At 50.0% G+C, this 14,015-nt stretch overlaps 1 protein-coding gene across 1 annotated transcript in view; it reads right to left on the bottom strand.

Annotated features, from left to right (window-relative positions):
- Positions 1 to 14,015, bottom strand: part of RUVBL1 (RuvB like AAA ATPase 1) — a 105,600-nt gene that overhangs the window by 74,761 nt on the left and 16,824 nt on the right. The window contains exon 3 of the mRNA XM_075320743.1: positions 5,064 to 5,196. Coding sequence (XP_075176858.1) covers positions 5,064 to 5,196 — 133 coding nt within the window. The remainder of the gene's footprint in view (positions 1 to 5,063; positions 5,197 to 14,015) is intronic.

Below are 14,015 nucleotides of genomic sequence, written 5' to 3'. Positions count from 1 at the left end.
GGGGGAGGGAGAAGAGAGCGAGGGGGGGAGGGAGAAGAGAGCGAGAGGGAGGGGAGGGAGAAGAGAGCGAGAGGGAGGGGAGGGAGAAGAGAGCGAGAGGGGGGGAGGGAGAAGAGAGCGAGGGGGGGGAGGGAGAAGAGAGCGAGAGGGGGGGAGGGAGAAGAGAGCGAGAGGGGGGGAGGGAGGGAGAAGAGAGCGAGAGGGGGGGAGGGAGGGAGAAGAGAGCGAGAGGGGGGGAGGGAGGGAGAAGAGAGAGGGTGGAGGGAGAGGAGAGTGAGGGAGAAGAAAGCAAGGGGGGGGGATGGAAGGAGAAGAGAAGAGAGAGGAAGTCTTATGATCACATCACCACTGTCCACACTTGTGTATGTTCAGGCTGTATACACAGGGCACATATACAATCTCTATAGTCTTTTCTTTCATAAGAGCCATTCATATATCTGAATGTGCGGCGGTGTCACAGAGCGCTGTAGTGTTTCGCTACGTCCTCGTGTCATTGTTCGTATTATGTAATCTGCCTGTAATCCACAATATTAGTTTTGGAAACCTCTTTACAATGCCGGGGCCAGGACAATGCTCTTCTCTACAAGTTCACCCAGGGCCTTTGCTGGATTTGCGAGGAGTCGAGCGGTAGAAACATCTGCAATTAAATACGTTCCAGATTGTGAAGTTGCTGCCGGAATTAGACGTTTAATTTACGCAGGAGAAAGAATCCTATTAGGATCTCGCTCCTAATCCCAATCCATGTATGAAATTGAAAATTGCACAATACGGCCCCCTCCTCGGCCTTTCAGTAAATCCAATATTTGTTTAGAAGCTTCCCGTGTGCTGACATTTAAAGAATGTTCCCCGGTAACAAAAGCCGCGGCTGTTAGCCATGATTTACCTCTCAGACGGTTATCTGGGGGGACTGACAACGGGGATGACACAGGTTTCATCTGTTGGTTCAAATTTCCAAATCCCTGACAGGCAACTTCATCACATCAAGGAAATATTGCAGACGCTTTTCTTTTCATTGCTGCTCCTGAGCCGGCTCCCGCGTTCCCTCCCTCTTCGCCCCTGACTTGACAGGAATTTAAAGACTAGATAATGTTGACTGTCCCCTTTCTTTGCAAAAAAATAAAAAGTAAATAAAAATATATATCAAAATCAATAAAAAGGTCAAGCGTTATTTGGTTCTCGGATTAAAGGAAGGAGATTTGTTTCCTCCGCTGCTCGGGGTGGCTGGGCTCCGATCGCCCGTGATTTCAATAATAGAGGTGGTCCGGTGATCTGCTTGGATGGAAATGGCCTTTTTCGCACATCATTACCCTTCTTTGTAGAGGCGATAAAGAACAGAATCTATTTCAGAACGGCCCCCCCATAGGCGATTGTTCCTGGTCCCAATCCCAGGCCCCCGACAAATTGCTGATTTTAGCGGCGGAACCTGTAGCCAAACTGGCATTTCCTCTAAGTTTCCGTTTATTTTTATGATGCAACCCCTTTAACAAACGTACTTTTAAAGGGAAACTAACCGGTGAAATATGGATCACGATGTCCGGACCGGCTGCACCCGAAGTCAGATATATATATATATATATATATATATATATATATATATATATATATATATATATATATATATATATATATATATATATATATATATATATATATATATATATATATATATATATATATATATATATCTATATCTATATCTATATCTATATCTATATCTATATCTATATCTATATCTATATATATATATATATATATATCTCTGACTTCGGGTGCAGCCGATCCGGACATCGTGATCCATATTTCACCGGTTAGTTTCCCTTTAAAAGTACGTTTGTTAAAGGGGTTGCATATATCGCCCCACGGGGCAGGCGGTTAACCTACTAGTCGCCAGGCAGTCGTCTGTCGCTTGTCATGGGCGGCCTAGCCCGGCTCCGTTGCCCGGAGGCGTACAGAAGATGGCTTGGGGGATAGGATGATGGAGGTAGTTGTGAGGTGTTTGTCATGGGAATGGGCCGCCGCTGCTGTCACTGTCCTCCGGGGCAGATGGTGGTAGCAGCTATGGATGGGATCGCTCTCCACAGGTAGAGCAGACCCTAGGGAGGATGATGAGGGGGGCAGTAATGGCAGCGGCGAGCGGCAGTACCAGTAATAAAGAGTCAGTCTATAGCAGGTTGTTTACTCACTTTTGTGCAGTGCCGCTCACCCAGGTAATACCGGTCACTTGCTATGATGGGCTCTGTCGAACCTGAATCCCTTTAGAGATCAGTCCGGTTTGGGTGTTCGGTGGGTTCCCTCCTTTGTAACGCCTGTCTGTGGATCCCATCTCTTGAAGCTACGAGGGGACCCAGGGTTTCATGAGATGTACTCTTCTCCCTATCTGCAGGTGCCGCGGTTCCAATGTGGGGTCCGGCTTGGTGCGAGGCCCCGGATCCTATATGGCACTGTGCTGTCGGGCGCCGTGTGGTCAGGGAAGCTTGAAACCGTCCCCGTCCAGGCAGATTCTGGAAAACCAACGTTAAGTATGATCTTCCCTAGGGTCCTGCAGCCCTGTGTGGTGTCGGTTCCGTGGGGAGCAAAGATCCCTCTTCCTGCGGCAACCGTGTGAACTTATCCTTCCCACCGGAGCACCTGTGAGACACGACAGCTCCCTTCCTCTCCTGCTGGAGAAGCCCCTAACTGTTGTGTTGGCTCCTGACTCCCCCTGCTGGCTGCACCTCCCCCCTCCCAGGTCCTAAGCTAGTGGGACTGGGGCCCCTGTTGAGGGCATCCTGAAAATGCCTCTCTGGCGGCGACCCCTTTATTACCCGACCCTAGTACAGTCCCCAGTGGGAACAGGACAACCTGGTGTGTATTTGAGTGTGTAATGTAGTGAAACCGGGACTGACCTCCTCAGGAACCGGGTTTACTATCACACCCAAATTTGGGTGGAATACTCTGTGGCGACTGAAGCCTCAGGGGCGCCACATATACATCTGTTGAGTTTGAATCAGCAGATCCGCAGCCGGTCCGGACAGCACAATCCGTATTTCGAATGTGAATACCAGACATCTGCACCTGGTGTAAAACCGACTGTTTGCAACTAGGACAGCAATCCTCTTAAAGCAGCTCTCATCCACATTTACCCCCCCCCCCCCCAAAAAAAAAAATGACATCCCTATTTCTGCAATCAGTCGCCACTGCTTAAATAAAAAGGGGGTGCTCTGCCATTTAGGCCCAAAATGTTGAATTTGAATCATGAAAGACGACAGAAAGAAGTGAAGAAGCATAAGAGGACAATGACGGCCCCGGTATTAAAGATAGACTGTGCATCCCGTCATTCATTGTCCTATCAGCCTCTCTTCTGCCTGATAACAGGGAACAAACGCATGAGACGCATATGGAGAACACATCCTCTATATCACACTTAAAGAGGAAGAAAATGTAGAAATGGTTGAGTAAGAAAAAATAAAAATACTTCTCTTTCAATCTACAACACTTTTCCATGTTCCACAACACAAGGCTTCGCGCTCAGGATATACCGGTAGCATATTTATCAAAAGGGATTGTAGGGGGTTAGAAAAACAGATTATTTTTTTTCCAACATCAGCTCCGCACATGTCTATAGGATGTTCAATGTATCACAGCTCAGTAATATTCACTACAATGAGAGCTGAGCCTCCGTGTCAGATACAGAACAATGGAGGTTGCTCTTGACAGTGCTTTCAGAGTTCAGTAAAATCCTTTTAACCCCTTTTTCAATTTCCGTTTTTTTTTTCGCCACTCTTCTTCAAAGAGATGTAACTTTTTTAATTTTCAGTCAATCTGGTCATGTGAGCGCTCATTTCTTGCGGGACGAGTTGTACTTTTAAATGAAACCATAAGTTTTACCATATAGTGTACTGGAAAGCAGCAAACAAAATTCCAACTGCCGAAAAATTGCAAAAAAAAAGTGCGATAGCACTATTGTTTTTGGGATGTTTTATTCACAGTGTTCACTATATGGTAAAACGGATGTATGGGTGTGCTGCCTGAGGTCGGTGTGAGTTCGTAGACACCAAACATGTATAGGTTTACTTTTATCTAAGGGGTTAAAAAAAATAAATCTGAAGTTTGTCCAAAAAAAGTGGTGCACATTTTGCGCCATTTTCCGTGACCCGTAACGTTCTCATTTTTCCGGATCTATGGCTCAGTGAACGGCTTAACTTTTTCGTCTCAGGCTGCCATTTTTTAACGGTATCATTTTTGCGCAGATGCTACGTTTTGATCGCCTGTTATTGCATTTAGCGCAAAATTTGCGGCAACCAAAAAAAAAAACAAAAAAACCTTAACTTTGATGTGTGGATTTTTTTTGCCACTACGCCATGTACCAATTAGATTAATTGATTTTATATTTTGCTAGATTGGGCATTTCTGAACGCGGCAATACCAAATGTGTATATTTTTTATTTTTTTAACCCTTTAATTTACAATGGGGCGAAAGGGGGGGGGGTAATTTTAATTTTTTTTTTAATATTTTACTAGTCCCCCTAGGGGGCTATATGGATCAACAATCTGATCGCTCTGCCATATCTGCTGATCACAGCTATACAGCTGTAAACAGCAGATATGCTCATTTTCTGCCTCACCCAGCTCTGGGCCGGGTGAAACCGAAAGTAATATGAGCTACAGAAGCCATCACATGACCCTGTGCTACCATGACAACCACCGGAAGTCACGTGTTCACGTCACGTGACATACGGTATCGTCCAGTGAGTAAAAGTATACCGCCTATGCAGTTATGATGGCGCTGTAAAATACTGACAGCGCCATTTAAGGGGTTAAACGGCACAGGCAGATAACGATTCTGCTCGCGCCTGGCAGGCACACATCTCGGCTGTAAATAATCAGCCGAGATAAGCGCCAATCGCTGCATGCTGCGGGCAGTAACACTATGACCGCTATGACGTAATATTACTGCCCGCGGTCGTTAAGGGGTTAAACATTACGTGCTCGTATGCAGATACAGCGGGGAAGGGCAATTTCTGGTGCAGGGACATCGGACACATCTGATGTTTCTTGGTAGGAATTAGTATTTGGTCACTTACCAATTGCTCGTCGGAAATTCTCCATTAACACTTCAGTTTTCTTGATCTCGGTGGAATAGACTTCACTCCCAACCATGGGGCAGAACGGAACTTTGCTGCCCAACTCCTGAGCGATGGCGAGCGCTAAAGCAGTCTGTAAAGAGAGTAAAGTGGTCACTCCACCAGAGGTCTGACCACTGGGACCCCCATCCATCCCGAGATCAGGGGGCGGCAATGCCTGGCCTCGATGGAGCCGATGCACATGCCCAACTATGCACAGCAGTCCCATAGACAGTGATGGGGGCAGAGTCCGGGGAGCATTTGAGCTGCACTCTATTCAGAAGAGGAATTGCAGACCCCCTGTTCTCAGTATGGCTGGGGGTCTCCGTGATAGTCATTGTAAATAAGTACTTGTACCTTGCCACCCCCCCCCATATCACATTGTAGATTGTAAGCTCTCACGAGCAGTTGTCTTTTTTTTTCCCCTCTAAATATTGTATTTTCTATAACTGTTACTTGTTTGTATATGATCCTCCTGAATTGTAAAGCGCTGCGGAATATGTTGGCGCTATAGAAATAAAGATTATTATTATCATCATCATCAGACCTACAGCAATCAAATAATCTGTCCCTTTAAAATGAGCCTCCCCAGTGTATTTAAACACATTCATGCCGATATCGATATCTATCTATAGATATACAGAAAATAGAAGAGATCCAGCAAAAAAAAAGGGAATTTTGTTTACTTACCGTAAATTCCTTTTCTTCTAGCTCCAATTGGGAGACCCAGACAATTGGGTGTATAGCTACTGCCTCCGGAGGCCACACAAAGTATTACACTAAAAGTGTAAAGCCCCTCCCCTTCAGCCTATACACCCCCCGTGCTGCCACGGGCTCATCAGTTTTGGTGCAAAAGCCCGAAGGAGGAAAAAATTATAAACTGGTTTAAAGTAAATTCAATCCGAAGGAATATCGGAGAACTGAAACCATTCAACATGAACAACATGTGTACACAAAAACAGGGGCGGGTGCTGGGTCTCCCAATTGGAGCTAGAAGAAAAGGAATTTACGGTAAGTAAACAAAATTCCCTTCTTCTTTGTCGCTCCTTATTGGGAGACCCAGACAATTGGGACGTCCAAAAGCAGTCCCTGGGTGGGTAAATAATACCTCATAATAGAGCCGTAACGGCTCCGTCCTACAGGTGGGCAACTGCCGCCTGAAGGACTCGCCTACCTAGGCTGGCATCTGCCGAAGCATAGGTATGCACCTGATAGTGTTTCGTGAAAGTGTGCAGGCTCGACCAGGTAGCTGCCTGACACACCTGCTGAGCCGTAGCCTGGTGTCGCAAGGCCCAGGACGCTCCCACGGCCCTGGTAGAATGGGCCTTCAGTCCTGAGGGAACCGGAAGCCCCGAGGAACGGTAAGCTTCGAGAATTGGTTCCTTGATCCACCGAGCCAGGGTTGACTTGGAAGCTTGTGTCCCTTTACGCTGGCCAGCGACAAGGACAAAGAGTGCATCCGAGCGGCGCAGGGGCGCCGTACGAGAAATGTAGAGTCTGAGTGCTCTCACCAGATCTAACAAGTGCAAATCCTTTTCACATTAGTGAACTGGATGAGGACAAAACGAGGGTAAGGAGTTGTCCTGATTGAGATGAAAAGTGGGCAAGGCAAATGGCCAGGGAGAAAACCCCTGAGCAGAGCACCACGACAGGAATATTTTCCACGTCCTGTGGTAGATCTTGGCGGACGTTGGTTTCCTAGCCTGTCTCATAGTGGCAATGACCTCTTGAGATAACCCTGAAGACGCTAGGATCCAGGACTCAATGGCCACACAGTCAGGTTGTGGGCCGCAGAATTCAGATGGAAAAACGGCCCTTGAGACAGCAAATCTGGTCGGTCTGGCAGTGCCCACGGTTGGCCGACCGTGAGATGCCACAGATCCGGGTACCACGACCTCCTCGGCCAGTCTGGAGCGACGAGGATGACGCGGCGGCAGTCGGCCCTGATCTTGCGTAACACTCTGGGCAACAGTGCCAGAGGAGGAAACACATAAGGAAGCAGAAACTGCGACCAATCCTGAACTAAGGTGTCTGCCGCCAGAGCTCTGTGATCTTGAGATCGAGCCATGAATGTTGGGACCTTGTTGTTGTGCCGTGACGCCATTAGGTCGACGTCCGGCATCCCCCAGCGGCAACAGATCTCCTGAAACACGTCCGGGTGAAGGGACCATTCCCCTGCGTCCATGCCCTGGCGACTGAGAAAGTCTGTTTCCCAGTTTTCTACGCCCGGGATGTGAACTGCGGATATGGTGGATGCTGTGGCTTCCACCCACAGCAGAATCCGCCGGACTTCCTGGAAGGCTTGCCGACCGCGTGTCCCACCTTGGTGGTTGATGTAAGCCACCGCTGTGGAGTTGTCCGACTGAATTCGGATCTGCTTGCCTTCCAGCCACTGCTGGAACGCTTTTAGGGCAAGATACACTGCCCTGATCTCCAGAACATTGATCTGAAGTGAGGACTCTTGCTGAGTCCACGTACCCTGAGCCCTGTGGTGGCGAAAAACTGCTCCCCACCCTGACAGACTCGCGTCCGTCGTGACCACCGCCCAGGATGGGGGTAGGAAGGATTTCCCCTTCGATAATGAGGTGGGAAGAAGCCACCACCGACGGGAAGCTTTGGTTGCCTGAGAGAGGGAGACGTTCCTGTCTAGGGACGTCGGCATCCTGTCCCACTTGCGTAGGATGTCCCATTGAAGTGGACGCAGGTGAAACTGCGCGAAAGGGACTGCTTCCATTGCTGCCACCATCTTCCCCAGGAAGTGCATGAGGCGCCTCAAGGGGTGTGACCGACCTTGAAGGAGAGATTGCACCCCTGTCTGTAGTGAACGCTGTTTGTCCAGCGGAAGCTTCACTATCGCTGGAAGAGTATGAAACTCCATGCCAAGATATGTCAGCGATTGGACCGGTGTCAGATTTGACTTTGGAAAATTGATGATCCACCCGAAACTCTGGAGAATCTCCAGAGTAACGTTGAGGCTGTGTTGGCATGCCTCTTGAGAGGGTGCCTTGACCAGCAGATCGTCTAAGTAAGGTATCACTGAGTGACCCTGAGAGTGGAGGACTGCAACTACTGTAGCCATGACCTTGGTGAAAACCCTTGGGGCTGTCGCCAGGCCGAACGGCAGTGCCGCGAACTGAAGGTGTTCGTCTCCTATGGCGAAGCGCAAGAAGCGCTGATGCTCTGGAGCAATTGGTACGTGGAGATAAGCATCCTTGATATCGATCGCTGCTAGGAAATCTCCTTGGGACATTGAGGCGATGACGGAGCGGAGGGATTCCATCCGGAACCGCCTGGTCCTTACGTGTTTGTTGAGCAGTTTTAGGTCCAAAACAGGACGGAAGGACCAGTCCTTCTTTGGAACCACAAACAGGTTGGAGTAGAAACCGTGACCCTGTTGCTGAAGAGGAACCGGGACCACCACTCCTTCTGCCTTCAGAATGCCCACCGCCTGCAGAAGAGCCTCGGTTCGCTCGGGAGGCGGAGATGTTCTGAAGAATCGAGTCGGAGGACGAGAGCTGAACTCTATCCTGTAACCGTGAGACAAAATGTCTCTCACCCAACGGTCTTTTACTTGTGGCAGCCAGGTGTCGCAAAAGCGGGAGAGCCTGCCACCGACCGAGGATGCGGTGTGAGAAGGCTGTAAGTCATGAGGAAGCCGCCTTAGTAGCGGCACCTCCCTTTTGGACGAGGAGAATTGGGACCTGCCCGCACCCCGAAAGGACCGAAACCTCGACTGTCCCCTCCTCTGTTGGGGTGTTTTTGGTTTGGCCTGGAGTAAGGATGTTTCCTTTCCCTTGGATTGTTTGATGATTTCATCCAATCTCTCACCAAACAAACGGTCGCCAGAAAATGGCAATCCAGTTAAGCACTTTTTTGGAAGCCAAATCTGCCTTCCATTCCCGCAGCCACAAGGCCCTGCGTATTGCCACCGAATTGTCGGCTGCAACCGCCGTACGGCTCGCAGAGTCCAGGACAGCATTAATAGCGTAGGACGCAAATGCCGACGTTTGAGAGGTTATGGACGCCACCTGCGGCGCAGACGTACGTGTGAGTGCGTCAATTTGCGCCTGACCAGCTGAGATAGCTTGGAGTGCCCATACGGCTGCGAATGCTGGAGCAAAAGACGCGCCGATAGCTTCATAGATGGATTTCAACCAGAGCCCCATCTGTCTGTCAGTGGCATCCTTGAGTGAAGCTCCATCTTCCACTGCAACTATGGATCTAGCCGCAAGTCTGGAGATTGGAGGATCCACCTTGGGACACTGAGTCCAGCCCTTGACCACGTCGGGGGGGAAAGGGTAACGTGTATCCTTAAGGCGCTTGGAAAAACGCTTATCTGGACAAGCTCGGTGTTTCTGGACTGCCTCTCTGAAATCAGAGTGGTCCAGAAACATACTCTTTGTACGCTTGGGAAACCTGAAACGGAATTTCTCCTGCTGAGAAGCTGACTCCTCCACTGGAGGAGCTGAGGGAGAAATATCCAACATTTCATTGATGGACGCAATAAGATCATTCACTATGGCGTCCCCATCAGGAGTATCAAGGTTGAGAGCGGCTTCAGGATCAGAATCCTGATCAGCTACCTCCGCTTCATCATACAGAGAGTCCTCTCGCTGAGACCCTGAACAATGTGATGATGTCGAGGGGATATCATAGCGAGCTCGCTTAATCGGTCTGGGGCTGCGGTCCGTGTCAGAGACCTCACCCTGGGATCCATGAGACACCCCGGGAGGACATTGCTGTTCCAACTGAGGGGGACCAGGGGGCAATGATTCCACAGTGCCCCTGGCTTGAGATGCCGGCCTGGACTGCAAGGCTTCTAATATCTTAGCCATAGTCTCAGAAAGTCTTTCAGTAAAAACTGCAAACTCCGTCCCTGTCACCTGGACAGTGTTAACAGGTGGTTCTCCCTGGGCCGCCCTTAGCAGAGGCTCCGGCTGAGAAAGTGCCACAGGGGCCGAGCATTGCACACAATGAGGGTCAGTGGAACCTGCCGGCAGTATAGCCGTACATGATGCACAGGCAGCATAGTAAGTCTGTGCTTTGGCACCCTTGCTATTTGTGGACGACATGCTGTTGTCTCCTCTGAGCAATACAGGAGGTTATATAGACAAAAATCAACAGTGCACCATACAGTGTAAAGTATAGTCTATAATCATATAATCTATAAGTACACTTCTGCACTAGTGGGGCCAGCACCACAGGTGCTGCTTACCGCCTTCGCAAAGCGGTTGTGTGGGCACCAGAAATCCTGCCTGGGTCTCCCTGAGCTTGTCTCTCCTCTCCAGCGTTAGCAGAGCTGAGAGGAATGGCTGCCGGCGTCCTGAGGAGAGGAGGGAGCCGTGGGCGTGACCTAGAAAAGTGCGGGAACTGGTGCCCCACTGTGCAGAGTGAGGGGGGTGGAGTATGCAAAGCATGCTCCAGCCCTCAGTGCTGCCGACCTGTACAGCGTCCCGCCCTTCCCCTGATTGGCAGGGCTGGGGGCGGGAAGAAAACGAGACTAGGCCGCAAAAGCCGGGGACTCGAGTTATAAGCGCGGCCGCCGTATAAGCGCGGTCGGCGCGGACGTCCCCGGCGCACTAACAGTCCCAGCCGTGCCGCAGTGATAACCATGGCAGCGGCGGTCAGCGCGGCAGTCCCCCTACACGAACACACTCAGCGACGCTGAAGTGTGTAATGGCACAAACGCAGTCAGCGCTGCTGTCCCCGGTGCACTAGCACACCCAGCAATGCTGGAGTGTTGCTGTGCGCGGTCCCCACGGGGACACAGAGTACCTCAAAGTAGCAGGGCCATGTCTCTGAACGATACTCGGCTCCTATCCAGCATGGTCCTCAGGAGCTGTGGATGGAGCACGGTCTCCTGTGCCTGGAGACCGAAAGGATCCCACTTCACCCAGAGCCCTAATTGAGGGATGGGGAAGGAAAGCAGCATGTGGGCTCCAGCCTCCGTACCCGCAATGGATACCTCAACCTTAACAACACCAGCCGACAAGAGTGGGGTGAGAAGGGAGCATGCTGGGGGCCCTGTTATGGGCCCTCTTTTCTTCCATCCGACATAGTCAGCAGCTGCTGCTGACTAAGCTGTGGAGCTATGCGTGGATGTCTGCCTCCTTCGCACAAAGCATGAAAACTGATGAGCCCGTGGCAGCACGGGGGGTGTATAGGCTGAAGGGGAGGGGCTTTACACTTTTAGTGTAATACTTTGTGTGGCCTCCGGAGGCATAGCTATACACCCAATTGTCTGGGTCTCCCAATAAGGAGCGACAAAGAAAAAAAAAAATATAAAAATCAGTAAATCCAGGTGGCATAAAACTTGTAAAACTAAAACTATAACAGCGCTGAGGACAAAGTAAATGCAGGACAAATGCATCACGGACAACGTGTTTCGGTGGTGAAAGCCACCTTCTTCACGGTCCAAACCATTTCAGTTTTGGCTTGAACTGCGAAGGCGGCGGCTTTCACTGCCGAAACGGGTGATGCATATGTCCTCAGCTCTGTTATATTTTTAATTTTTTCTACAAATAAATTTACAAGTTTTATACCACCTGGACTTCCCGATATTTTTGCTGGATCTCTTCTATTTTCCGCATACCTGGGACTTGTTCCTAGTTTGGATCCGTGCATTACAAGAGGTAGCAAGAACATTCATTATATCTCGATCCTGGACGGGTGAAATATATATATATATATATATAAAATGATTAAGAGACTATGGAGGAGAGCTCCTAGGCCATTGGGTACTCCCGGACCGGATCGCAGGACCACCTACGCGCGTTTCGCTACGTGTTGCACGCTTCTTCAGGAGGAACTCTCCTCTATAGTCTCTTAATCATATGCGCTAGCACTTTAAAGGTAAATATGGTTTCCTCATCTAAGCTTTGTTGTATATTTTCTTGTTGGTATGGTATTTATAACTAGAGAATTGCTCTTTCACATTTTCTTCATGTTTGATTATACCTGACTATATCATCAATATATGCAAAAAGAGAATTTTGTTTACTTACCGTAAATTCTTTTTATTATAGTTCCTTATTGGGAGACCCAGACATTGGGTGTATAGCTTCTGCCTCCGGAGGACACACAAAGTACTACACTAAAAAGTGTAGCTCCTCCCTCCGAGCATATACACCCCCTGGTAGCCAGTCCTAGCCAGTTTAGTGCAAAAGCTGAAGGAGAATAGCCACCCACAAGTAAAGACAGAGCAAGAACCGGAACAACCGGAGACTCTGTCCACAACAACAGCCGGTGATAACACGCGGAACAAGAAAATTGCCAACAGGCAACAGGGAGGGTGCTGGGTCTCCAAATACGGAACTATAAGAAAAAGAATTTACGGTAAGTAAACAAAATTCTTTTTCTTTATCGTTCCTATGGGAGACCCAGACATTGGGACGTCTCAAAGCTGTCCATGGGTGGGAATAAACAGAAACTGAGAAGTAGGCGGAGCCTAACTTCACAAATGGACGACAGCCGCCTGAAGGATGCGCCTGCCCAAGCTCGCATCTGCCGAAGCATGAGCATGCACTTGGTAGTGCTTTGACAAGGTATGCAGACTAGTCCAAGTGGCAGCCTGACAGACTTGCTGAGCCGTAGCCTGGTGCCTGAAAGCCCAAGAGGCACCGACAGCTCTGGTCGAGTGTGCCTTGATCCCCGGCGGGGGAGGCACTAGAGTACACTGGTAGGCATCGGATATGGCCGACCTAATCCAACGGGCTAAGGTCGGCTTAGAAGCCGAGAGGCCCTTACGCCGACCTGTGGTTAGCACAAAAAGAGAGGTGCACCGCCTAAGAACAGCGGTGCAAGACACATAGATCCGGAGCGCCCGCACCAGATCCAGAGTATGCAACGCTTTTTCAAAGCGATGAACCGTAGCCGGACAAAAGGAAGGCAGGGAAATGTCCTGGTTAAGGTGGAAAGGAGACACCACCTTAGGGAGAAAATCCGGAATCGGACGGAGAACCACCTTGTCTTGATGAAAAACCAAAAAAGGTGACTCCGAAGAAAGCGCAGCCAAATCAGAGACTCTCCTGAGGGAAGTTATGGCCACTAGAAAGGCCACCTTCTGTGAAAGACGAGACAAAGAAACCTCCCTAAGAGGTTCAAAGGGGGATTTCTGCAAGGCCGTGAGGACCAGATTGAGGTCCCAAGGATCCAAGGGCCGCCGGTAAGGCGGAATGATGTGAGACGCGCCTTGCATAAAGGTGCGCACCTGAGCCAGTCGGGCGATACGCCGCTGGAACAGCACTGACAGAGCCGAGACTTGTCCCTTGAGGGATAGTCCTAGCTGCAGACCGGACTGTAGAAAGGACAGGAGGGTCGGCAAGGAAAAAGGCCAAGGAGCATGGCCGGAAGAGCGACACCAGGACAGGAAAATTCTCCAGGTCCTGTGATAGATTTTTGCCGAGGAATACTTCCGAGCCCGAGTCATAGTGGAGATGACTTCAGGAGGAATACCAGAAGTCGACAAGATCCAGGACTCAAGAGCCACGCCGTCAATCTGAGAGCCGCAGAATTCTGGCGGAAAAACGGACCTTGTGAGAGAAGGTCTGGACGGTCCGGAAGATGCCACGGCACCTCTACGGACAGATGGAGCAGGTCTGGGTACCAAGCTCGCCTGGGCCAGTCCGGTGCAATGAGGATGACTCGACAGCCCTCCATTCTGATCTTGCGCAGAGCTCTGGGCAAGAGAGCTAGAGGACAGACGAAACTGGGACCAATCTTGAACCAGAGCGTCCGCTGCAAGGGCCTGGGGGTCGTGGGAGCGAGCCACGTAAACCAGAACCTTGTTGTTGTGCCGGGATGCCATTAGATCCACTACCGGAGTGCCCCACTTGCGGCAGATCGACTGAAACACTGCTAGGTGCAGGGACCACTCGCCACTGTCCACGGTTTGACGGCTGAGATAATCTGCTT

The sequence above is a fragment of the Anomaloglossus baeobatrachus genome, chromosome 8 (assembly GCF_048569485.1).
Source record: "Anomaloglossus baeobatrachus isolate aAnoBae1 chromosome 8, aAnoBae1.hap1, whole genome shotgun sequence".
Classification (NCBI taxonomy): Eukaryota; Metazoa; Chordata; class Amphibia; order Anura; family Aromobatidae; genus Anomaloglossus; species Anomaloglossus baeobatrachus.
This window is presented reverse-complemented; position numbering and strand designations above follow the sequence as displayed.